The sequence below is a fragment of the Microcebus murinus genome, chromosome 6 (genome assembly GCF_040939455.1).
Source record: "Microcebus murinus isolate Inina chromosome 6, M.murinus_Inina_mat1.0, whole genome shotgun sequence".
In the NCBI taxonomy this organism is placed as follows: Eukaryota; Metazoa; Chordata; class Mammalia; order Primates; family Cheirogaleidae; genus Microcebus; species Microcebus murinus.
In genome coordinates, this window is record NC_134109.1 from 71,865,619 (window position 1) to 71,887,643 (window position 22,025).

The window sequence follows — 22,025 nt, forward strand, 5'->3', positions numbered from 1 at the left end:
ATAAGGCCTTGAAAGAAGTAATTAAGATTAAATAAGGCCAGGTGCAGTGGCTCATGCCTGTAATTCTAGCACTCTGGGAGGCTGAGTTGGGCGTACTGATTGAGCTCAGAAGTTTGAGACCAGCCTGAGCAAGAGTGAGACCCTGTCTCTACTAAAAATAGAAAATTAGCTGGACAACTAAAAATATATATATAAAAAATTAGCCGGGCATGGTGGTGCATGCCTGTAGTCCCACCTACTTGGGAGGTTGAGGCAGAAGGATTGCTTGAGACCAGGAGTTTGAGGTTGCTGTGAGCTAGGCTGATGCCACAGCACTCTAGTCCAGGCAACAGAGTGAGACTCTGTCTCAAAAAAAGAAAAGATTAAATAAGTTCATGAAAATGGAACCACAATCTAACAGGACTGGTGTTCTCATAAGAAGAGGAAGAGAGACCACGGAAGTGCCCAGAGAAAAGGCCATCTGCAAGCCAAGCAGAGAAACCAATCCTGCTGACACCTTTTTTTTTGAGACAGAATCTCACTCTATTGTCCAGGCTAGAATGCCATGAGGTCAGAGTCAGCCTAGCTCACAGCAACCTCAAACTCCTGGGTTTAAGTGATCCTCCTGCCTAAGCCTTCTGAGCAGCTGCGATTACAGGCGCACACTACCACTCCTGACGAATTTTTTCTACCTTTTAGTAGGGCCGAAGTCTCACTTTTTTTTTTTTTTTTTTTTGAGACAGAGTCTCGCTTTGTTGCCCAGGCTAGAGTGAGTGCCATGGCATCAGCCTAGCTCACAGCAACCTCAAACTCCTGGGCTCAAGCAATCCTCCTGCCTCAGCCTCCCGAGTAGCTGGGAGTACAGGCATGCACCACCATGCCCGGCTAATTTTTTCTATATATATTAGTTGGCCAATTAATTTCTTTCTATTTATAGTAGAGACGGGGTCTCGCTCTTGTTCAGGCTAGTTTCGAACTCCTGACCTTGAGCAATCCGCCCGCCTCAGCCTCCCAGAGAGCTAGGATTACAGGCGTGAGCCACCGCGTCTGGCTGAAGTCTCACTTTTGATCAGGCTGATCTCAAACTCCTAAACTCAAGGGATTTCCCTTGGCCTCCTAGAGTGCTAGGATTACAGGCGTGAGCCACCATGCTGGGCCCCTGCTGACACCTTGATCTTGGACTTCCAGCCTCCAAAACTGTGATAAAATAAATATTTGCCATTTAAGCCATCCTGTCTGTGGTATTTTGTTATGTCAGTCCTAGCAAACTAATATACCCAATAGCCTAATTTTTCTCAATCTAAGTGAGAAGACCCATTCCACAAGTAAAAACCGGGCAATATTTAAGATGCCAGATATTTATTAGAGGTAATATTGAAATGATTTACCTGTATAATACAGGCATCAATAAATCGGAACCAGTGCCAGCCATAAACAACCGATGCCAGCCACACTGAAGTGCCTCACCCTGCTTGTAACTACAGCTAACAATATTGCTCAGAACCTAGCAAATTTATCTCAACATGAGGCTTGTTACACTCTTCTGTCATAGTAAAAAGAAAAAAATGATGAGGCTTGTTACTTCATTAATTAGTAGCTGTTCACCAAGCAGTTTCTATGTGCCAAGCATTGAGCATAAAAAGGGCTCCATCCCAAGCACCTTACTCTCTGCCTCCTCTGTGCTTCTTCCCTTATTATTCAATCTCCCTAGCAGATTATGTGAGTGTAAAACATTAAATCATAAATCAGAAGATCTGTACTTATAGTCCCATTTCAATCTCTCACTTAGCTTACATGATTATGTCCCATTTCAATCTCTCACTTAGCTTAAATGATTATGGTTTATACAGCTTGTTTCCACATTTGTAAAATAAAGATAGTGTTGGCTTCCCTGTCCATCTCACAGTGAGTTCCGAAATCAAATAAATACTAACATAAAAGTGCCTTTGTAACTGCAAGCAAGTTACAAATATTATCATTACTTTTTTCATTTCTCTGCCTATTAACCTACTCAAGACAGAACTCAAATCCAAGTTATCCATGCACAATAATATAATAATTTTTCTTTATATTTTACATTTTCTCTGGCTGCTCTGGCTAGAAGTGATCTGTCTTTTAACTTGTATTACATTGTTTGATTAATTTATTATGAGACATGTGCTATATCATTAATTTCTAGTATTGATATTTTTCCATGTAATAGAAACTATTAGTGTTGATATTTTATACTGTCAATGTTTATATTATTATGTCTCCCTGTCCATAGTGCTAAATTCTTAAGGACTATCTTTCAGAAAGAGTAGACATTTAACAAATATTTGTAGGACAGTTTTTGGAATGTATGTGTAACCAGGTGCAAATAACAAAACCCACTCCAACCTCAGAATGAATGCTTGAGCATCTGTGTGCCAGAAAGAGCAGATAGGACAGCAGACTGGCCTCTGCCTATAGAGCTGCAAACACTTCCTCATTTTGAATGGGGAGATATCTTAGTTCTTTCTGTCTGTTGTGATCTGATTTGTAGACATAACTGGTTGAAGGATACTAGCTTCTAAGTATAAGTTGGCCTGGGAAAACTGTCTCAAAATCAGGAGCAAGGTAAAGTCTCCAGCTACAAGTGCTAGGACAGCAGTGGTTCTTTTATTATTAATTATTTGGGGCTGGCTGTACTTTCTTAAATATTAGGCTCAGTGGAAAGGCTGTTAACTAACCAACCTGGTAATGGTCCTCAGAATTTATTGTTTTTTTCAATTTCCTGTTGCTTCCCACATTAAAGCAGTCACAATTTGGTGTGACTTGGGGAAAACCCAGGTGTGGTTCAGGCTCCCATAAAGACCACATGAGACTGTTGATGGGGGAGGAGGCACTCCCCCTTTGCTGGGAGCAACGTTAAGTGTAAAGACTGTTCCATGTGCCAAGTAAGGTGACTAAAGCACCCTTGAATTTGATTAATGAACAAACACTAATGCGTATGCGTTGAGTGTTGGTGGTCATAAAAATTGAGTAAAACAGGCCGGGCGCTGTGGCTCACGCCTGTAATCCTAGCTCTTGGGAGGCCGAGGCGGGCGAATTGCTCAAGGTCAGGAGTTCAAAACCAGCCTGAGCAAGAGCGAGACCCCGCCTCTACTATAAACAGAAAGAAATTAATTGGCCAACTGATATATATATAAAAAAAATTAGCCGGGCATAGTGGCACATGCCTGTAGTCCCAGCTACTCGGGAGGCTGAGGCAGAAGGATCACTCGAGCCCAGGAGTTTGAGGTTGCTGTGAGCTAGGCTGACGCCACGGCACTCACTCTAGCCTGGACAACAAAGTGAGACTCTGTCTCAAAAAAAAAAAAAAAAAAAAAAAATTGAGTAAAACAAGATCTTCTAGTGATTGTGACATTCCTAAAGGTATAATTTCATAGTGCGATGGGGGTGATGGGAGGAGTCTGTAGGGACAGCTTGCAGGAGAACACAGTCTTGTGTCCTTTCCCAGAAGTGACTCCAGCCAGAAAGGCTGGCGTGGTAACTTTTTAATCATTTTTCATTATACATCATTACCCTGACTTTTTAAAGGTATCTTTTTTAGTGGCTAACACCGTCCCTCCTCCCACTGCCCAGACAACCCAAGCTTCTGCGCCTTTATTGCCTCCCCTTTAAATAAGTAAGCCACGCCCCACCTGTTCTGGCGCTAAGTTCGGGCCAATAAAATTGCACCCCACGAATCACAGGACTAAGGAAAGGAAGTCAGCAGCCAACCGGAAACCACTTATAACGCAAAGCCGGAGAAAAGTCCTCAGCGGTGTCTGTGGGCCAATGAGGAGCTGAGCAACAGAGGCCGTGCCTCCTCCCGGAACACGTGACCAGCGAGCAGCGGCATCCCGGCCCCACCTCCTGGTCTGGAGGTAGCGCCATGGGCCACGCTGCCAATGGCTTGCGGAACCCCGAGTCACGTGCAAGTTTTGCAAGCCCAGCGACATCTGGCAGGTCATGTGACAGTTGACGTTTGCGCGCCACTTCCCAATGGAAAAGGAGAGCTGCCTTCACAGGCCCAGGAGTTGGTTTCACCTCCACGAATAACAGCATGGCGGGGGCGGGGATAGCCTATCACGTGCTACGGGACGGAACGGGGCGGGGCAGGCTGCTGGTTGCGGAGTGAGCGGGGCGCGCGGTGCGCAGGCGCCCTGGGGACCCGGTAGCGGCGGCGGCGGTGGCTGCGGCGGCGGCGGCAGGCGAAGGGAGCCGGATCGCTGACCCGGGCGGGAGACGGCGGTGGTGGCCATGGCGGCGGATGGAGAGCGCTCCCCGCTGCTGTCTGAGCCCATCGACGGTGGCGCTGGCGGCAACGGTTTAGTGGGGCCAGGCGGGAGTGGGGCTGGGCCCGGGGGAGGCCTGACCCCCACCGCACCACCGTACGGAGCCGGTAAACATGCCCCTCCCCAGGGTAAGCCGGGGCGGGTCCGAGGTGCTCCTGGGTGTACTCTCAGAGGCGGGGAGGGGGCGGGACTGAGGGCGGAGGCGGGGCTCAAGCGGCAGGTGCGGGGCTGTAGCACCTGTGATGGGTGAGGCTTCCTTCCCTCTGCTATCGCGATCAGAGCCTGGGAACAGAAGGAGGTTCTGATCGAAGCGCCGATTATGAGAAGCCCTGTAAGCTTGGTTAGAAGGGTTGAAGACTAGAGAGTTCACTACCCCTGTGGAGCATTAGTGGGGGCTGGCTACAAGTGATCCCAGGCTTTCTTTTTAACTGCTTTCTTTCTAGCATTTCCTCCATTCCCCGAGGGGCATCCAGCCGTGTTGCCTGGGGAGGACCCACCCCCCTACTCACCCTTGACCAGCCCAGACAGTGGAAGTGCCCCCATGATCACTTGCCGAGTCTGCCAGTCTCTCATCAACGTGGAAGGCAAGATGCATCAGCATGTAGTCAAATGTGGTGTCTGCAATGAAGCCACTGTGAGTTATGCATATCTATGAAATGGGCCCTGTTTCCTGGATCTTCTTTCTGGTCTCTTGATTCTAGACCCTTATCTTCAGGCATTGGCCAAATATTCATGATGCAACACAGGTTTCAGTTCCAGGAGTCTCATACAGCCACTTCTCCAAAAGCCACGCACCAAAACTCATATTTACCATCCCTCACCTTCATACCTATCCTGGATGCTGAAGTCTAGTTCTCACTTTCAAATCCCATGATACATGTCTTTCTTTCATTTCTCTCTCCTGGACCTTATTTCTGATCTCTCCTCAGCATTTTTGGAGGCAAATTGGAAGGGATTTTGGATTAGAGGTTTGCTTGCTAATGTCCCCATTATTCTCTAGCCAATCAAGAATGCACCTCAAGGGAAAAAATATGTTCGATGCCCCTGTAACTGTCTTCTTATCTGCAAAGTGACCTCCCAGAGGATTGCCTGCCCTCGGCCCTACTGGTAAGAGGCATAAGGTGGGGAAGAACATAAGAGGGGAAATTTGGAAAGCCAAAAAATGATGAGTGTTTATAGAGAATGTAAAGATGAGAGAGCCTAGTGTTTATTTAGGAGAAAAAGCTGTGGAGCATTGTGTTTCCAGAATGTTATAGTCATCTTTCTCATTTCCACAGTAAAAAGTTTGGGATGAATTAAATGGTGACTTTTAGGAGAATGGAGGGCCTTTGAGGACTGGGTGAATTATCTTCAGGTCAAAGGGAAATTAGGGACCTAAAGTTTAAATAGTGCTCTTTCAAAGATTCTCTGGGTTAGGATTTGGGAACAGAGTATCTAAAACGTACACAGTAGAAGAACTTGGTAGAGTGGCACGGAGTAGGGTATGTGAAGGAGAGACGGCGTGGGGATCCTTAGGATTAAAACCTTTTCAAATATAGTCTTTTTCTTCTATCCAGCAAAAGAATTATCAATCTAGGGCCTGTGCATCCAGGACCTCTCAGTCCAGAACCACAACCTGTCGGTGTCAGGGTCATCTGTGGACATTGCAAGAATACTTTTCTGGTGAGGAAAGGGATTGGGAAGTCAAGGTGGGAAGAATAAAAGATGAGAGTAATTATATTTCCCTTTGCAATGATGATGACTCCTGAAAGATCTGTCCTATAGTAACACATTCCCATTCCCTGCCCCTGTGTTCTCACTGATGAGGACCTTGCTTTTACTATTAGTTTCTTTTTCTTTCCCCATAGTGGACAGAGTTCACAGACCGTACTTTGGCACGTTGCCCTCACTGCAGGAAAGTGTAAGTGATTAGGGATTGAGCTTGTAATTGGGTGATGTGTGTAATGAAAACTACAGGGCCATCACAAGCATCTGTTTCTGTTTGCCTCCCCACAGGTCATCTATTGGGCGCAGATACCCACGAAAGAGATGTATCTGCTGTTTCTTGCTTGGCTTGCTCTTAGCAGTCACTGCCACTGGCCTTGCTGTGAGTACCCCTGTCCCAACCCCTTTCATTCTTCAGCCTCATCTCCATAGGCTAAGATTTGGAAAATGGCTGCTTTAAAAAAAGTAAAAGAAACCAGGTGGAGGGTGTTTGTTTGGTTTTAAGGTAAGGATGAGCTGAAGTTAAAAATGATAAAAAGGAGTAAAAAACAGTCATCTGCTTTCAGGACAATGAAGAAGTGGCTTAATTTAAGAGTTGCTATCAGGAAGCTTGGCTCAGTTGTCAGATACTAAGAAAAACTGACAGATGTCCGTCTGCCATAGTATGAATATGTTCCCGCCTAGGGGAAGGGAGCTAAAGAACCTGGTCTTTAAGAAGGTCTCTTTAAGGCTGGGCCGGTGGCTAACGCCTGTAATCACTCTGGGAGGCTGAGGTGGGCAGATCACTCAAGGTCAGGAGTTTGAGAGCAGCCTGAGCAAGAGCAGGACCCCGTCTCTACTAAAAATAGAAACATTAATTGGCCATCTAAAAATATATAGAAAAAATTAGGCCGGGCGGAGTGGCTCATGCCTGTAATCCTAGCACTCTGAGAGGCCAGGGCGGGTGGATTGCTCGAGGTCAAGAGTTTGAAACCAGCCTGAGCAAGAGTGAGACCTCATCTCTACTATAAATACAAAGAAATTAATTGGCCAACTAATATATATAGAAAAAAAAATTAGCCGGGCATGGTGATGCATGGCTGTAGTCCCAGCTATTTGGAGGCTGAGGCAGTAGGATTGCTTGAGCCCAGGAGTTTGAGGTTGCTGTGAGCTAGGCTGACGCCATGGCACTCAAGCCGGGACAACAAGAATGAGACTTTGTCTCCAAAAAAAGATGCCGGGCACGGTGGCTCATGCCTGTAATCCTAGCACTCTTGAGAGGCCGAGGCGGGTGGATCATTTGAGCTCAGGAGTTTAAGACCAGCCTGAGCAAGAGCGAGACCCTGCCTCTACTATAAATAGAAAGAAATTAGCCAAACAACTAAAAACAGAAAAAATTAGCCAGGCACGGTGGCATGTGCCTGTAGTCCCAACTACTCGGGAGGCTGAGGCAGGAGGATTGCTTGAGCCCAGAAGTTTGAGGTTGCTGTGAACTAGGCTTGACGCCACGGCACTCTAACCCAAGCGAGAGAGTGAGACTCTGTCTCAAAAAAAAAGAAGGTCCCTTTAAGAAGGTGGCTGCATGTGGATAGGGAACAGGGATTGAAGCTTGAGTTCTGCGTTACTGTTTCTAGGGCTTCTAGGAAGTAGTGGGAGATGAATAGTAACTCTTTTTTTCTCCTCCGTCATCAGTTTGGCACATGGAAGCATGCACGGCGATATGGAGGCATCTATGCAGGCTGGGCATTTGTTATCCTCTTGGCTGTGCTCTGTTTGGGCCGGGCCCTCTATTGGGCCTGTATGAAGGTCAGCCACCCTGTCCAGAATTTCTCCTGAACCTGATGACCCACAGACTGTGCCTGGCCCCTCCCTGTTGGGGACAGTGACACTACAAAGGGAGCTGGGGTAAAAGGCTCCCTGGGCTTCAGTAAGGAAGCCAAGCAGCTGCCTTCCTTTTCCCTGGGGAGAGGTAGGAAGGAACCAGCCCTCACATAGGTTGGAGTGGTAGATAAGACCACTGCTGACCATCCGCTTTCCTCCAATGGTTGCTGCTTAGGGTGAAGTAGGCAAAATGTTGCCCCTAAACCCGGGTTGGGTCCTAAAGACGGTTCTAGCCTTGTCCTTCCTGTATGCTCCCTGAGAGCCATTCCTGTCCCTTACACATTCCAGGGCAGGGTGGGGGTGGGTAGCCCTGGGGGTTCCCCTCCTTCTTGTGCTCCATTAGGACTTTGCTGCTGCTATTGCACTTCACCAGGGTTTGGCTCTGGCCTCAGAACCCTCCAGTCTCCTCTCCCCACATTGTGTCCTGTGGGGGTGGGGGTCAGCTGCTGCTCTGTACAGAACCACAGGAACTGATATGTATATAACTATTTAATGTGGGGTATGTTCCCCTAGTCCTATATTTCCCTTAATTCCTCCTTCCAATTTTCCTTACCCACCAGTTGCAATATTGAACTGGGCTGGGTAGGGTTACTCTGTTTTGGGGGAGGCTAGGGATCATCCTGTGCTTGTAAATAAATAAGGTAATGATCTACCCTTTTCCAGTTGTTAACGTGTATGTATGAAAACATGAGGAAGGGAATTTGTAGCCCCACAAAGAGGGGAAAAAACACAATGAAAGACAGCAAAGCTGAAACTATGGCTTTTTATTTTCATGTGGATAGATCAAAGGAAGTAGGAGGTAAGCAGTAGCCTTTGTTCAACTTAAGGAAAAAGAAAAGAAAACCCACAAAACAAAAACCTTGGGCTTTGGGCTTAAAAGAAACCTAAGTCTGTCATAGGACCCTGCTTGGAAGATTCATTTTATAGATGAGAAACAAGTGATCTTGGGGGAGGCCTCACAGTGCCAGATATAGGGTGATGGGACAGTGATCACTGCCAAGGGCCTTGGAACGGATCTTACTGTCACACAATGCAGGTAACAGAGAGTGGGACAACAAAAAGTAATCAAGGCGCCAACCAACATTCTTGGATCGAGCATTCATCATGTAAGTCCAAAAGGTGTAGGCATAGGCTGTGTTAGGGTAGAGGTGCCGAAAGCTGTCTGCCAGTGGCACAGCCTGCAGCAATTCCCCAAAACCTTGGCGCTCTTGTGGAGTGAAGCCAGCATTCTTTTTGTTTCCCTTGGGGTTTCGAAGGTCAATTTCTTCATGAGCCACGTTGAGGTCTCCACACAGCACAAGGGGCTTCCGAGAAGCCAAGCCCTTCAGGAACTTACGAAAGGCTTCATCCCAGCGCTGCCGGTACTCCAGTCGTACCAGACCACGGCCTGCATTAGGTACATAGGCCGTTACCAGCACAAACTTGTCATATTCGGCTACAATCACCCGTCCTTCCTGATCATGTTCCTCCTCACCTACAGAAATGATGAAACATAAAGAACTGTAAGAAAAGGAAGAGCAATCAAGAGTTGGGGCAGGGATAAAGTATTAGCAGTTGGTTTGGAAGAATGCAGGCATTAGGGATCAAGAGGGTCTCACCAATGCCATAAGAAACTTTGAGTGGGCACTGGCGGGAAAGTAGGCCCACACCACTGTATCCTTCCTTGTCCGAGGGAGCTGACCAGTACTGATGGGATAGTCCGGCCAGCTCTTGAAGTTCAGTGGGTAGTTTGTTCTCTGAACATTTGGTCTCTTGGAGGCACAGGATATCTGGGGCTTCTTCCTTTACCCACTGTGAGTGAAAACAAAGGTGGAATAAATAATCAATTTAGAACATTTGTTGAACAATCTGTGCTAAGTACTAGATATGCATAAGCTAGACACAATCCCTGTCCAGCAGCACAATATTTAAACAATATAACTGACAACTAGTAGAGGCAGGTAAGAAGAAAGCCTTACGTGCTACACTAAGAAGATTGTGTTTTTTTCTGTATCCAGTGGATAGCCAGCTAAGACTTTTTAGTAGTTATTGGAATGGAAAATAAGTTGGAGATAAAACCAAGGAAGTCCAGTAAAGAAATTTTGGCAAAATTCTGGGTTAGAGAGGACAGTAAATAAAACAATGGCAATGGAATGAAAAGAATAGACATTTAGGAAATGCAACTGGAGAGAATTGGGGAAGCCCCACTTGTACCTCTCCAACAAAACTACAGGCAGGAGGGAAGTAAAACTTAACATGGAGACTAAAAAGAGAAAAGGTGATTAAACCCCAAGATCATTTGATACTAACTAAATGTCTCTTCCCCTCCTTGATCCCACTCACATCTAATCCTTTCTTCTTAATCCAGGCCCGAAGCCCATCCACGTTCCAAGAGCAGATCTTGAGTGTGGCAGATTTGCCGCTTGGTGAGGTTTTCTGATCAGGGGGGTCCTCATATAGGACTGGGCCCTCTCCTGCTGCCTCTTTTTCGTTTTTCTTTGCTCCCGTCTTACTCTTCTTGGTCTCTGGCTCTATAAAATGATTAACATATAGTGATAAAAGCTTGCGGTTTCCAAGCTCGATCTGGAGTTAACTACAGACCCTACCAGAGCCTACAGTTACCGCGACCTTTCCACAAATTCCTGCAAAATGAGTCGGTCTGTACTTACTGTTCATCAAGGGAATTAGAAATACCCCCACCGCAGCTTGTAGGGAGAGGGACTCATTTCAGTCTCTTACCCGTCTTGGGGTCTTCCCCGTCTTCTGCCACCGCTCCCTTTTTCCCGCGCTTCGGCATCCCTGAAACGAACGCCCTTGAGCACCTGTACCACCTCGCCCACCGATGCAATATTTTTATCACGTTGCCTACAGACACAAAGACATGAAACCAGCTATGGCTAGGAAGACTCCTCCCTAGGGCGTCCCCGCACCAGGTCCCGCCTTGCAAGGCACATTATCTCTGTCTGAATCTTTTACCCGCCTCCGTGAATCATAGGCCCTTTGAGCCCCTCACCCACGTAACTAGATCATTTCATAGTGCCTTGTCCCCTACTTGCAACATTTGCCCTACGACCAACCGAGGACCTTAATTAAGAGTACCGACAGGATTGCCGCTCGGACTGCCAGCGAAGACGCTACTGCGAGCAGAACAGCAATAGTGTATCTGCCCTACCGGGCCCCAGCCTGGCTCCTCCTTACCCGAGCACAAAGAATGGAACACGCTGTGTCCCCACGTGGGTGAGTGGCGTGGTCACGTGGGCCCAGACATTCGTCACGTGACCAAAGAATGTGATGATTGGCCTGCCTGGCACCGCGTGACAGAAGCTGGGCCTTCCCTCTCTTCTATCTCTCCAGGGTGCTTAAGGCCCCAGAGCTCCGTTCTCGGGCTGTTTGTCGCTGTGCCAGATGCACGGCTTCTTCTGCGAGCCCAGCGAAGGTCCTAACGCTGTGCAGGAGGGGGAAAACATCAGTGGGGAGGGCTGCGCTGAACCGTGCAGAGAGGTGGGGAAATGGGTAGGAATGTAAGGCGCAAAGGCCAGCTCAGCGTCCCTGGCAGTTAGGAAGACAGGTCCTAAAGGGGCCTTGAGAGGTAGCCGTGGGAGTTGTGTCGTGTCTGTCCCTGTGCGAGCTGCTGTCTAGCACCTGCGGGCTCGTTTCCTTCCTCTGCGCTTGGGAATCTGCAGTCCAACACGGACTGGTGAGGGTCTCCACAGCTTCTAAGTTACTAGGAGTACTGCTGGCATTTTCTGCCCGGCTCCGCCATGCCGGCGGTGCTGGGTTTTGAAGGTAGCGCCAACAAGATTGGCGTGGGAGTGGTGCGCGACGGCAAGGTGCTGGCGAACCCCCGGCGGACTTATGTCACTCCTCCGGGCACAGGTGAGTGGGAGACTTTGGCGCGCTTCCCCGCACAGCGTCACCGTCCGTCATCCTAAACACTGGTGAGTAGGGTCTGGGGCGCATGGTCCCTTTCTATAGCTTTTGATCCGAGTCTCATTGAAGTTATGTGACTATCTTAACGTCACAAGGCTGAGGACTGGAAGAGTCACAGGCACTTGGACGTGAGTCTTCTGGGTTCGTTCAGCCTTTATTGAACACATACTATGTGCTAAGCATTCAAAAATAGATTCTATGAGCCTGCTGTGAAGTCAGACACATAAGCAATCTTTGCACTACAGCATGATAAATGAAATAATAGATTTGAATCGAAATATTTTGAAATAAGGAGAGCTGGGCTCCGTGGCTCACGCCTGTAATTTGGGAAGCTGAGGTGGGAAAATTGCTGGAGGCCAGGAGTTCCAGACCAGCCTGGAAAACATAGGGCAACCCTCCTCTCTTAAAAAAAAAAAAAAAAAAAAAAAAAATATATATATATATATATATATATATACACGTGTGTGTGTGAAATATGAAAAATAACCAGGTGTAGTGGCTGTGTCACCGGTGTGAATGTTCTTGCTAAAGTCACAGGAATTTCAGAACCCGCACACAACTGAGTGATAATGGCAAATTTATTGAGTGAAAGCAGATAGACTTAGGATAAACTTGTGTAGGAGCAAAAGCATGCTCTCAGGAGAGTAGGCAGGCTGGAAAGTAGCAACTGCGCAGAACCTGAAGTGGTTGTTGTTTTTATTTGTTTAAGTCAAAGAAGTCTGGGCACTCTGTTCATTCTGTTCTTACTCATATATAATGGGGGGAAGATCACTTTGTACCTGTGCAACGCTGGGAAACTAATGGCTCTTTTCGTCTTAGGTCTGTTCAAGGGCTGTTTGTTTGAGCCAGTTGATTAACTTTTCTGTCTTTCCTTGCTCATACCTTACTGACTACCTACTCTAACAGCCCATGCCTCTAGTCCCAGCTTCTTGGGAGGTTGAGGTGGGAGGTAGGCTTGAGCCTAGGAGTTTAAGGCTGCAGTGAGCTATGATCACTTCACTTCATTTTTTAGCATGGATGGTTGCCCGGGCAATCTTGTCTCAAATAAAAGGAGAGAAAAGAGTGGAAAGACTCTGAGGTTAGGTGTCAGAACTGGCTGGCCTTGCAATATTCATATTCAATATTTGTGTTTTGGACATCTGTTCCTTACTCTTTTTCTTTTTAATTTATTATTTTTTTGAGACCGTGGGACAATCATAGCTTGCTGCAGCCTTGAACTCGTGGACTCACGCGATTCTCCTCCCTCAGCCTCTTAAGTAGCTAGGACTAAATAAAGGCTGGCACCACCATGCCTGGCTGATTTTTAATTGGGTTCTCACTATGTTGCCCAGGCTGGTCTCAAACTCTTGGTTCCCCCCGGGCCTCCCCTGCTGGGATTATAGATGTGAGCCACCACGCACAGGCCCTGTGGTCCTTACTCTTTATTTATTTATAAATTTTTTTTGTTTTCTTTTTTTTTTTTTAACCTGAGACTTCTGCTTTGACCAAAGGTCCTTACTCTTAAAATGGGAATATTAATACCGATATTGAGTTTTTACAAATTTTATTTTTTCTCCATTTTAAAATTTTTTTGTATTATTGAGTTTTGAGGATTAAATGAAAGTACCAAATTATAACTTTTAATTAATATTACTTAAAATTTATTATATCTTGCCTACTCTCCCCTTGAAACACTTGCACACATAAGAGGGGCAGCTGACTTGGAGCATGTACCTGAAAAGCTTCCCTGGACAGGTGATGTTGGGACAGGTTACTCATTACAAACATATATGTTTAGCATTCACCCTTCTAGGCATGTGGGTGCTGAAAAATAAAAAGAATAGCCACTGCTTTGAGATACTTGTAGTTAAATCGGCCACAATACAAATAATTATAATGCTGTAATTGTTATATGTTAAATACAATGTCATCATGCATAGGGTTCTGTAGGGTCATAGAGAAAGAAGATCACCAAGGGACATGAGGGTGGGCATCACATGCAGGGAGTCCTGAAGGCAGAGTAGGAGTCGGGTATGAAGAAGGGTATTTTTTGAAAGCTGAACAGCTTATATAGAGGCTGGAAAGAGTATATCTGAAAATCTGGAAGATAGGATGCTTAAGGAGAATGAAAGGATACTTCCTACATTACTAAAACTGCTGTTGCTTTTTGCTTTTTCTTTTCCTACCTACCTTTGTTACAGAAAAACCCTATGATCTTTGAACTGTGTCCATTTCCTAGGATTCCTTCCAGGTGATACTGCCAGGCACCACCGAGCTGTTATCTTAGACCTACTGCAGGAGGCACTAACAGAGGCTGGATTAACCTCCCAGGATATCGATTGCATTGCCTATACCAAAGGTAGGGCTGGAAGAGTGGTCAATAACGGAGGGATATACCTGGAGCCTGGCTAGGTCAAAATACCCTATAATTGCCTGCCACCAGCACTACCCCTACCCCACCTTTTGCATCCCCTACTTCCCCTACCTGTTTTTTTCTAATCTAGAATTTTAATTCACATTTCTATCCCCCTAGGCCCCGGCATGGGTGCCCCACTGGCTTCTGTGGCTGTTGTGGCCCGAACTGTGGCCCAGCTGTGGAATAAGCCATTGCTGGGTGTGAACCACTGTATAGGCCACATTGAGATGGGCCGCCTCATCACTGGAGCCACCAGCCCAACTGTGTTGTATGTCAGTGGAGGAAATACGCAGGTACTTAGAGTACTCTACCTATTCCATCTTAATTAATTTCTAAGGCACTGAACCAGCAACTTCTTGTTCTACTTTTGAGTTTCAGGAACTGCAAGAACAAAGCTGGGCTTATCTCAACCTAAAATATACCAGAAAACCCACAGAGTTTATAACATTGCAGATTTTGGCAGGATGATTAGAACATTAGATGACTTTTATATATGTGTTTATAAAGATTAGGAATTTTTTTTTTTGAGACAGAGTCTCACTTTGTTGCCCAGGCTAGGGTGAGTGCCGTGGTGTCAGCCTAGCTCACAGCAACCTCAAACTCCTGGGCTCAAGCAATCCTACTGCCTCAGCCTCCTGAGTAGCTGGGACTACAGGCATGCGCCACCATGCCCAGCTAGTGTTTTCTATATATATTAGTTGGGCAATTAATTTCTTTCTATTTATAGTAGAGGTGGGGTCTTGCTCTTGCTCAGGCTGGTTTCGAACTCCTGACCTTGAGCAATCCGCCCGCTTCGACCTCCCAGAGAGCTAGGATTACAGGCGTGAGCCACTGCCCGGCCAAGACTAGGAATTTCTAATGTAGAAAAGGAAAGAATGGTAAGGACTGAAGCCTTCAAAATGATAAAAGGTCTTTTATCATTTTGAAGCTTATTTTTTCTATAAGTCTTAGCAATTAAAGCTAGGGAGTACTACCTGACTTATTTTTTTTTAGATAACTACATGTTTTGTTTTTAAATTACTGGGGATAGATTTTTGAGACAGTCTTGCTCTGTTGCCCAGGCTAGAGTACTGTGGTGTCAGCCCCACTCACAGAACCTCAAACTCCTTGGCTCAATTGACCCTCCTGCCTCAGCCCAAGTAACTGGAACTATAAGCATGCACCACCACCCTCAGCCTCCCAGAGTGCTAGGATTACAGGCGTGAGCTACCACGCTCAGCCTATATGACATTTAAAGTTGGGATTGCATTCTTTTTCCATAGAATACCTGATAGGGTTATTATTATTTTTTTAAATTTAGGAGCAGACCTTTTTAGCCAGACCTGAATGATCATTGACAAAACATCTGAAAAAGAAACTTTAGGCTGGGCGTGGTGGCTCACTCCTGTAATCCTAGCACTCTGGGAGGTCGAGGCGGGCAGATAGCTCAAGGTCAGGAGTTCGAAACCAGCCTGAGCAAGAGCGAGACCCCGTCTCTACTATAAATAGAAAGAAATTAGTTGGCCAACTAATATATATAGAAAAAAATTAGCCGGGCATGGTGGCACATGCCTCTAGTCCCAGCTTCTTGGGAGGCTGAGGCAGCAGGATTGCTTGAGCCCAGGAGTTTGAGGTTGCTGTGAGCTAGGCTGATGCCACGGCACTCACTCTAGCCTGGGCAACAAAATGAGACCCTGTCTCAAAAAAAAAAGGAAAAACAAACTTTAACCGGTATTCTTATACTGATTAATAAAATAATCAGACTCAGATAAACAATATAGACTATACTAAAGTTAAATAACAGGTGAGATTGGTAATTCATTTCTAGCTCTTCAGCCTACAAATTTAATACCTACTGTCCAGAAAGCCTGATAGGGTTATTATTAGAAATAGTTCAGCATTTTCCCCAGCTCACGAAAGGGTCGTGTTTTAAAGCTTCATTTTGTGAAATAGTTATTAAAGATGCATACCTTCCCATAAAAATGATGTGGGAACTTCAAATAGCTGGTTGAGGCCTGAAGGATGGATGACATGCAAAGTTAGGGACTTGGGTTGTAGAAAGTAGCAATGGAGACTGCAAGAGTTGATGAAGAGGAGCAGTGGTAGAGTTTTCTCTTCCTCTTTCCTTCAATGTTTGCTTAGGTGTAAAAAACAGGGATGGCAGTTGGGTGGAGAGGAGTGGATAAGAAAAGTAGAAAGGTAGGATTGTTTTTTCCCCTTTTGTCACCAGCTTTTTGACAGAAGATCCACTTCAGAGAGGAAGGAAATTCATAACAGCATCAGGAAGGGAAAGGGACTTTTTTTTTTTTTTTTTTTTGGAGACAGAGTCTCATTATGTTGCCTGGGCTAGAGTGCCGTGGCGTCAGCCTAGCTCACAGCAACCTCAAACTCCTGGGCTCAAGCAATTCTTCTGCCTCAGCCTCCCAAATAGCTAGGACTACAGGTATGCGCCACCATGCCCGGCTAATTTTTTCTATATATTTTTTTTTAGTTGGCAATTAATTTCTTTCTATTTTTAGTAGAGATGGGGATCTCACTCAGGCTGGTTTCGAATTCCTGACCTTGAGCAATCCTCCTGCCTCAGCCTCCCAGAGTGCTAGGATTACAGGCGTGAGCCACCGCGCCCAGCTGGAAAGGGACTATGGTCCCTAGGAAGCCCTCAGTGTCAGGAGTATAGAGCATATGTGTCAGTAGATGACGGATGTTCTGTGTGCTAAAAGTTGGTCGCATGTAAAGGACGGGCTTAAGTGGATTGCTATTTCTGAGTTGGGTGGGCCATTAGTCTGACCCCATATGAGAGTGTTTGAGTTCTTTAACTCTACCTCTCGTCTTGTTTCCAAATACCACTGCCCTTGCAGGATGGTCTAGAAGGACTCTCATTTTCTGCCTCCAGGCAAGAAGGCCTGTTCACTAGTCTGCACTGTCAAGACTGCTTCTAAGGGATATATCAGGAACCTCTAAGCTAGAAAAACGTGTTTGCAATGATGGTTTGCTTCTGCCCTGATCTAGGCTATCTTTTGTAGGTTAGGAATCAGCTCTGGGAATCCTTGGGGTATATGAAATTCTTCTGATGTAAGAGCTGTAAAAAAATTACCCATTGGGAGGCCGGGCGCGGTGGCTCATGCCTGTAATCCTAGCAGTCTGGGAGGCCGAGGCAGGCGGATTGCTTGAGGTCAGGAGTTCGAAACCAGCCTGAGCAAGAGCGAGACCCCATCTCTACTATAAATAGAAATTAATTGGCCAAATAATATAAATATGGAAAAAACATTAGCTGGGCATGGTGGCGCATGCCTGTAGTCCCAGCTACTTGGGAGGCTGAGGCAGGAGGAGTGCTTAAGCCCAGGAGTTTGAGGTTGCTGTGAGCTAGGCTGACGCCACGGCACTCACTCTAGCCTGGGCAACAAAGTGAGACTCTGTCTCAAAAAAAAAAAAAAAATTACCCATTGGGAAAGCACTTTTTGTCCATTTCTTAGTGGAAGCTCTGGTGGCCATGTTGATCCTCTGCTTTGTTCTTCCCCAAAGCCAAATAATCCTCTTTACAGACTTGAGGTCTCATGGACATCCTCATCACCCTTAGGTGATTGCGTACTCAGAACATCGTTACCGCATCTTTGGGGAAACCATCGATATTGCTGTGGGCAATTGTCTGGATCGTTTTGCTCGAGTGCTGAGGGTAAGCCATTGGGGCTGCAGAAAACATTAGACGTGGGTGAATTTCTGGGAAGCCATGGAAGTGGAGGGAGGGAGTAGTAAATTAGCTTATGCTTTTTCTGTATCTGATTTTATCCTCTTTTATTCACTTTCATATTTTTTCTTCTGCTAGATTTCCAATGACCCAAGTCCAGGCTACAACATTGAACAGATGGCAAAGCGGTAAGGGGACATAGAAAGGAGGCTGGCTGCTTGGGCTTCAGGGATTTCCCCATATACCGGATATATTAATGAGATTTGGGAGGGGCTTTGGATCGTGAGCGGCCAGCCGACTATATACTTGGTGCTTCATACATTCATTCCCACTTAGAGGCAAGAAGCTAATTGAGCTGCCATACACTGTAAAGGGGATGGACGTCTCATTCTCAGGGATCCTGTCTTTCATTGAGGTGAGTATTGATGTATGAGAGAGGTAAGAAGACAGGAGCACTGTTGTGGGTTTTTTTGGTTGTTTTTTTTTTTGATAGACATGACGTCTTGCTATGTTTCCCAGGTTGGTCTTAAACTCCTGGCCTCAAGTGATTCTCTTGCCTTGGCCTCCCAAAGTGCTGTGATTACAGGCATGAGCCTGGCCTCTTTCATGCTTTTTAAATGAAGCATCTGTTTTGCTCACTATTGTATTTCCTGTGTGTTGCATAGTATCGACCCATATCAGATGCTGAGTAAATTGATTTTTCAGATATTTACTGAATATCTTCTATGTGTCAGGCACTGTTCTAGACAACAGGGATGCAGCATGGAGCAAAATAAAAATCCTGCCTACATAGAGTTTAGATTCTAATGAGGAACAGACAAATAAACATAAAAGGAAGGAAGGAAAATACAATGTGTCAGATGGTGATAAGTGCAATGGCAAGCAATTAAGCAGGGGAAGTAAGGGGCAGGAGATGTCAGGGCAAGCATTCAAGAAATAATTATTGAATCTTAAATGATTGCTGCCCCTTCTATACCTTGATGCCAGTGAAGGAGTATGTATGGTACAGGATGTGCTGGTAAGCTGAATTGTAGTGAAACACGGTGATCCTCTAAGTGCATTGATTTTTGCTCTTGTGTAATCCCCAAAGCACTGTTGTTTTGTTTGTTTTTCCCTTTAATTGTAGGATGTAGCCCAGCGGCTGCTGAGCACAGGCGAGTGTACTCCTGAGGATCTGTGTTTCTCCCTGCAGGTAATGAAGTAAAAAGCTGGGACGGGAAGTTGGGGTTGGAGAAGCTTTTATATATATATAGTAGAGCAGAACTAAGCTGGGATGCCCCTCTGATGTTTTCACCTTTTCTGTCCCCCACAGGAAACTGTGTTTGCAATGCTGGTAGAAATCACGGAGCGAGCCATGGCACATTGTGGCTCCCAGGAGGCCCTCATTGTGGGAGGTGTGGGGTGTACGTATCATTGAATGGTATTCTTCTTTCCTCTTCTTGGATCTGTGCATCTTCCTTGCTAAGTCGAGTTTGTACTAAATTGCTGAAGGTTTGGAGGGAATTATTAGTTTTTTACTTGTCCTATGCTTCCTAGTCCTTACCACTAGGCCCCTACTTCATTGTTATCTTAAGTATGTACGCATGTTGTGTGCTGTTGAACATGACGTGAGAGATGGCTAAAACTAAGCTAACCCTGCCCCTCTACCTCTTTATAGGTAATATGAGGCTGCAGGAGATGATGGAGACAATGTGCCAGGAACGGGGAGCCCGGCTTTTTGCCACAGATGAGAGGTAAAGATCCTTTCTGTTTCTTGACATCTTTTTACTTCTCCCATTATTGTGATTTTCCACCCTTAGATCTCAGACTTCATCTCTCTTTTCCATCCTAGATTCTGCATTGACAATGGAGCCATGATAGCCCAGGCTGGCTGGGAGATGTTTCAGGCTGGACACAGGACCCCCCTTAGTGATTCTGGGATTACGCAGAGGTGAGTGATTCACTCCTTGGAGGGGTATAGATAGGATTATATGGGAGGTAAGCAAAAATCAGCAGGGAAGACAGTCTAGGAGCATGATGGTAGAGAAGTGTGGAAGATGCTAAGGGGTAGCCCTCCACCATGCTTTTTCTATTTTTCCACAGGTATCGAACAGATGAAGTAGAAGTGACCTGGAGGGACTAACAAGATTAACAGGATCAGAGTAGATCGTTTCCTAAGTGGAGCCCAAGGACGCTGGATCTTAATTTATATTCCGATGTAGGAATCCTAGCAAAGCTATAGACTCCGAGCAAGGCTTGGGGTCCCTTTTGGAAACCCAAGATGACTCAGCAATAAAATGTTTTTGGTTTTGTATGTTGGTAGTTGGGTTGTGTTGGACCAGTATAGAGTTGGCACTAGGTAAGTTCTTGATGAGGTGAATGGATAAGGAGGAGGGGGTCAGAGCAGCACCCCGGCTCACTGCAGGTAGCTTTGGAAGCTGCCACTCAGGAGCCAAGAATGAGAGGAAACCATAGGTGCTTTCCCAATTTCTCCTTAACAATAATATTGTCATAACTAATACTGTTTTTTTTTTTTTGAGACAGAGTCTTGCTTTGTTGCCCAGGCTAGAGCGAGTGCCGTGGCGTCAGCCTAGCTCACAGCAACCTCAAATTCTTGGGCTCTAGCGATCCTCCTGCCTCAGCCTCCCGAGTAGCTGGGACTACAGGCATGTGCCACCACGCCCGGCTAATTTTTTCTATATATATTAGTTGGCCAATTAATTTCTTTCTATTTATAGTAGAGACGGGGTCTTGCTCTTGCTCAGGCTGGTTTCGAACTCCTGACCTTGAGCAATCCGCCCGCCTCGGCTTCCCAGAGTGCTAGGATTACAGGCGTGAGCCACCGCGCCCGGCCAAATACTGTTTTAATATCAGGCTTTCACCTTATATACACTTCTACTGGCAGGTTTATGGAGTGCCCCAGATACACAACCCTCCCTGCCACAACCACCAGAACTAATCTCATCATGCCCTTTATATCACAAGAAGTACTGAAGTACTGAATCACCTCATCTTTTACATTCTAGTAACCATTTATTTCCTCCCCATTTTTTGTCCCCATCTACATCCCTCTTCCAACTCCTGAAACTCTTCTGCTGTGCTGTCTGGAACTAATAGCCAGTAATTTGCCAAATTCTCTATGCTCACCTGTTTTCTGAATGTTCCCTTCACATTCTTGCTGAGTCCTGGTTTCTTGTGCGGACATTCTGCTTCTCCTACCACTTTGTAGTGGTGTTTCCCACGCCCATTGGTACAGGTGTCCTCATTTTTCCTCATGGTATTTCCAGACCATTCTCCCTCATCCCTAATATCCCTCAGCTTTGAAACTCTACCACACCAACCTACTCTTGCCATAAATCTTTTTTGGGTGTTTTATTTGTTTTTATTTTTTGAGACAAAGTCTCACTCTGATGCCCAAGTTAGAGTGCAGTGGCATTATCATAGCTGTCTGCAACCTCCAACACCCAGGCTCAAGCGATCTTCCTGCCTTGGCCTCCCAAGTAACTGGGGCTATAGGAGTGTACCATCATGCCCCACTAATTTTTTTTTGTTTGTTTTTGTTTTTTTGAGACAGAGTCTCACTTTGTTGCCCAGGCTAGAGTGAGTGCTGTGGCGTCAGCCTAGCTCACAGCAACCTCAAACTCCTGAGCTCAAGCGATCCACCTGCCTCAGCCTCCCAGAGTGCTAGGATTACAGCGGTGAGCCACCACACCCGGCCTTGTGGTTTCCTTTATCAAACTGAAAACTGGTCTTTTTAAAGGTCTGCAAGTCCCTCCATGATTTGCCCTGCCCTTGCCCAGTTACCACTTTCAACTCCTGCTACTCCTTGTTTGTTCAGTTCCAGCAACATTGACCTTTTTGTTGTCCCTTAAACACAGGCATGCTGACCCGCAAAGCCTTTACATTTGCTGCTACCCCTGTCGGGAAAGCTTTTCCCCTAGGTATAATTTACTCCATCATATTCTTTTTTTTTTTTTTGAGACAGAGTCTCACTTTGTTGCCCAGGCTAGAGTGAGTGCCGTGGCGTCAGCCTAGCTCACAGCAACCTCAAACTCCTGGGCTCAAGCAATCCTGCCTCAGCCTCCAAGTAGCTGGGAGTACAGGCATGCGCCACCATGCCCAGCTAATTTTTCTTCTATATTAAGTCTGCTCAACTCTTTTTAGTGAAAGCTTCCTGAAAATCCTACTTAAAACTGTACTCCTCTAGCACTTCTTTTTTTTATTTTTTTGAGAC

The 22,025-nt window shown here is 46.0% G+C and overlaps 3 protein-coding genes across 9 annotated transcripts; 2 read left to right on the plus strand and 1 right to left on the minus strand.

Moving 5' to 3' along the window:
- The first annotated feature begins 4,097 nt into the window (after window positions 1-4,097).
- On the plus strand, window positions 4,098-8,502 carry PIP4P1 (phosphatidylinositol-4,5-bisphosphate 4-phosphatase 1). Of its 2 annotated transcripts, none has more exons than XM_012752769.2 (7): window positions 4,098-4,408; window positions 4,724-4,914; window positions 5,281-5,387; window positions 5,837-5,942; window positions 6,128-6,180; window positions 6,276-6,366; window positions 7,656-8,502. In XM_012752769.2, the coding sequence occupies exons 1-7, from the start codon at window positions 4,246-4,248 to the stop codon at window positions 7,797-7,799; spliced, it is 855 nt and encodes a 284-aa protein (XP_012608223.1). In that variant the 5' UTR covers window positions 4,098-4,245; the 3' UTR covers window positions 7,800-8,502. The 2 variants fall into 2 exon arrangements, with proteins under 2 accessions (XP_012608223.1, XP_012608224.1); XM_012752770.2 differs by having other exon boundaries at window positions 4,099-4,387.
- A 91-nt stretch (window positions 8,503-8,593) lies between these two features.
- On the minus strand, window positions 8,594-11,105 carry APEX1 (apurinic/apyrimidinic endodeoxyribonuclease 1). Of its 6 annotated transcripts, none has more exons than XM_012752765.3 (5): window positions 11,022-11,105; window positions 10,563-10,688; window positions 10,167-10,354; window positions 9,443-9,635; window positions 8,594-9,318 (listed from the first exon to the last, which is right to left on the minus strand). In XM_012752765.3, exons 2-5 carry the CDS (start codon window positions 10,618-10,620, stop codon window positions 8,801-8,803), a joined length of 957 nt encoding a protein of 318 aa, XP_012608219.1. In that variant the 5' UTR covers window positions 10,621-10,688; window positions 11,022-11,105; the 3' UTR covers window positions 8,594-8,800. The 6 variants fall into 6 exon arrangements, with proteins under 6 accessions (XP_012608219.1, XP_012608221.1, XP_020141484.1 ...); XM_012752767.2 differs by having other exon boundaries at window positions 10,563-10,622; window positions 11,022-11,080; XM_020285895.2 differs by having other exon boundaries at window positions 10,923-11,048.
- On the plus strand, window positions 11,041-20,105 carry OSGEP (O-sialoglycoprotein endopeptidase). Its single transcript, XM_012752759.3, has 11 exons — window positions 11,041-11,699; window positions 13,972-14,091; window positions 14,266-14,441; window positions 17,705-17,800; window positions 17,951-18,000; window positions 18,149-18,227; window positions 18,939-19,004; window positions 19,125-19,215; window positions 19,470-19,545; window positions 19,644-19,742; window positions 19,895-20,105. The coding sequence occupies exons 1-11, from the start codon at window positions 11,585-11,587 to the stop codon at window positions 19,932-19,934; spliced, it is 1,008 nt and encodes a 335-aa protein (XP_012608213.1). The 5' UTR covers window positions 11,041-11,584; the 3' UTR covers window positions 19,935-20,105.
- The last annotated feature ends 1,920 nt before the right edge of the window (window positions 20,106-22,025 follow it).

Excerpts from the sequence above, each read along its gene's own strand:
- OSGEP (XM_012752759.3), top strand. The coding sequence starts at position 11,585 with ATGCCGGCGGTGCTGGGTTTTGAAGGTAGCGCCAACAAGATTGGCGTG. Across the intron at positions 11,700-13,971 it reads TGTCACTCCTCCGGGCACAG|GATTCCTTCCAGGTGATACT; the intron begins GTGAGTGGGAGA and ends TCCATTTCCTAG. Across the intron at positions 19,743-19,894 it reads GATTCTGGGATTACGCAGAG|GTATCGAACAGATGAAGTAG; the intron begins GTGAGTGATTCA and ends ATTTTTCCACAG.
- PIP4P1 (XM_012752769.2), top strand. The coding sequence starts at position 4,246 with ATGGCGGCGGATGGAGAGCGCTCCCCGCTGCTGTCTGAGCCCATCGAC. Across the intron at positions 4,409-4,723 it reads TAAACATGCCCCTCCCCAGG|CATTTCCTCCATTCCCCGAG; the intron begins GTAAGCCGGGGC and ends CTTTCTTTCTAG. Across the intron at positions 4,915-5,280 it reads GTGTCTGCAATGAAGCCACT|CCAATCAAGAATGCACCTCA; the intron begins GTGAGTTATGCA and ends ATTATTCTCTAG.
- APEX1 (XM_012752765.3), bottom strand. The coding sequence starts at position 10,620 with ATGCCGAAGCGCGGGAAAAAGGGAGCGGTGGCAGAAGACGGGGAAGAC. Across the intron at positions 9,636-10,166 it reads TTAAGAAGAAAGGATTAGAT|TGGGTAAAGGAAGAAGCCCC; the intron begins GTGAGTGGGATC and ends TTTCACTCACAG. Across the intron at positions 9,319-9,442 it reads CAAAGTTTCTTATGGCATTG|GTGAGGAGGAACATGATCAG; the intron begins GTGAGACCCTCT and ends TCATTTCTGTAG.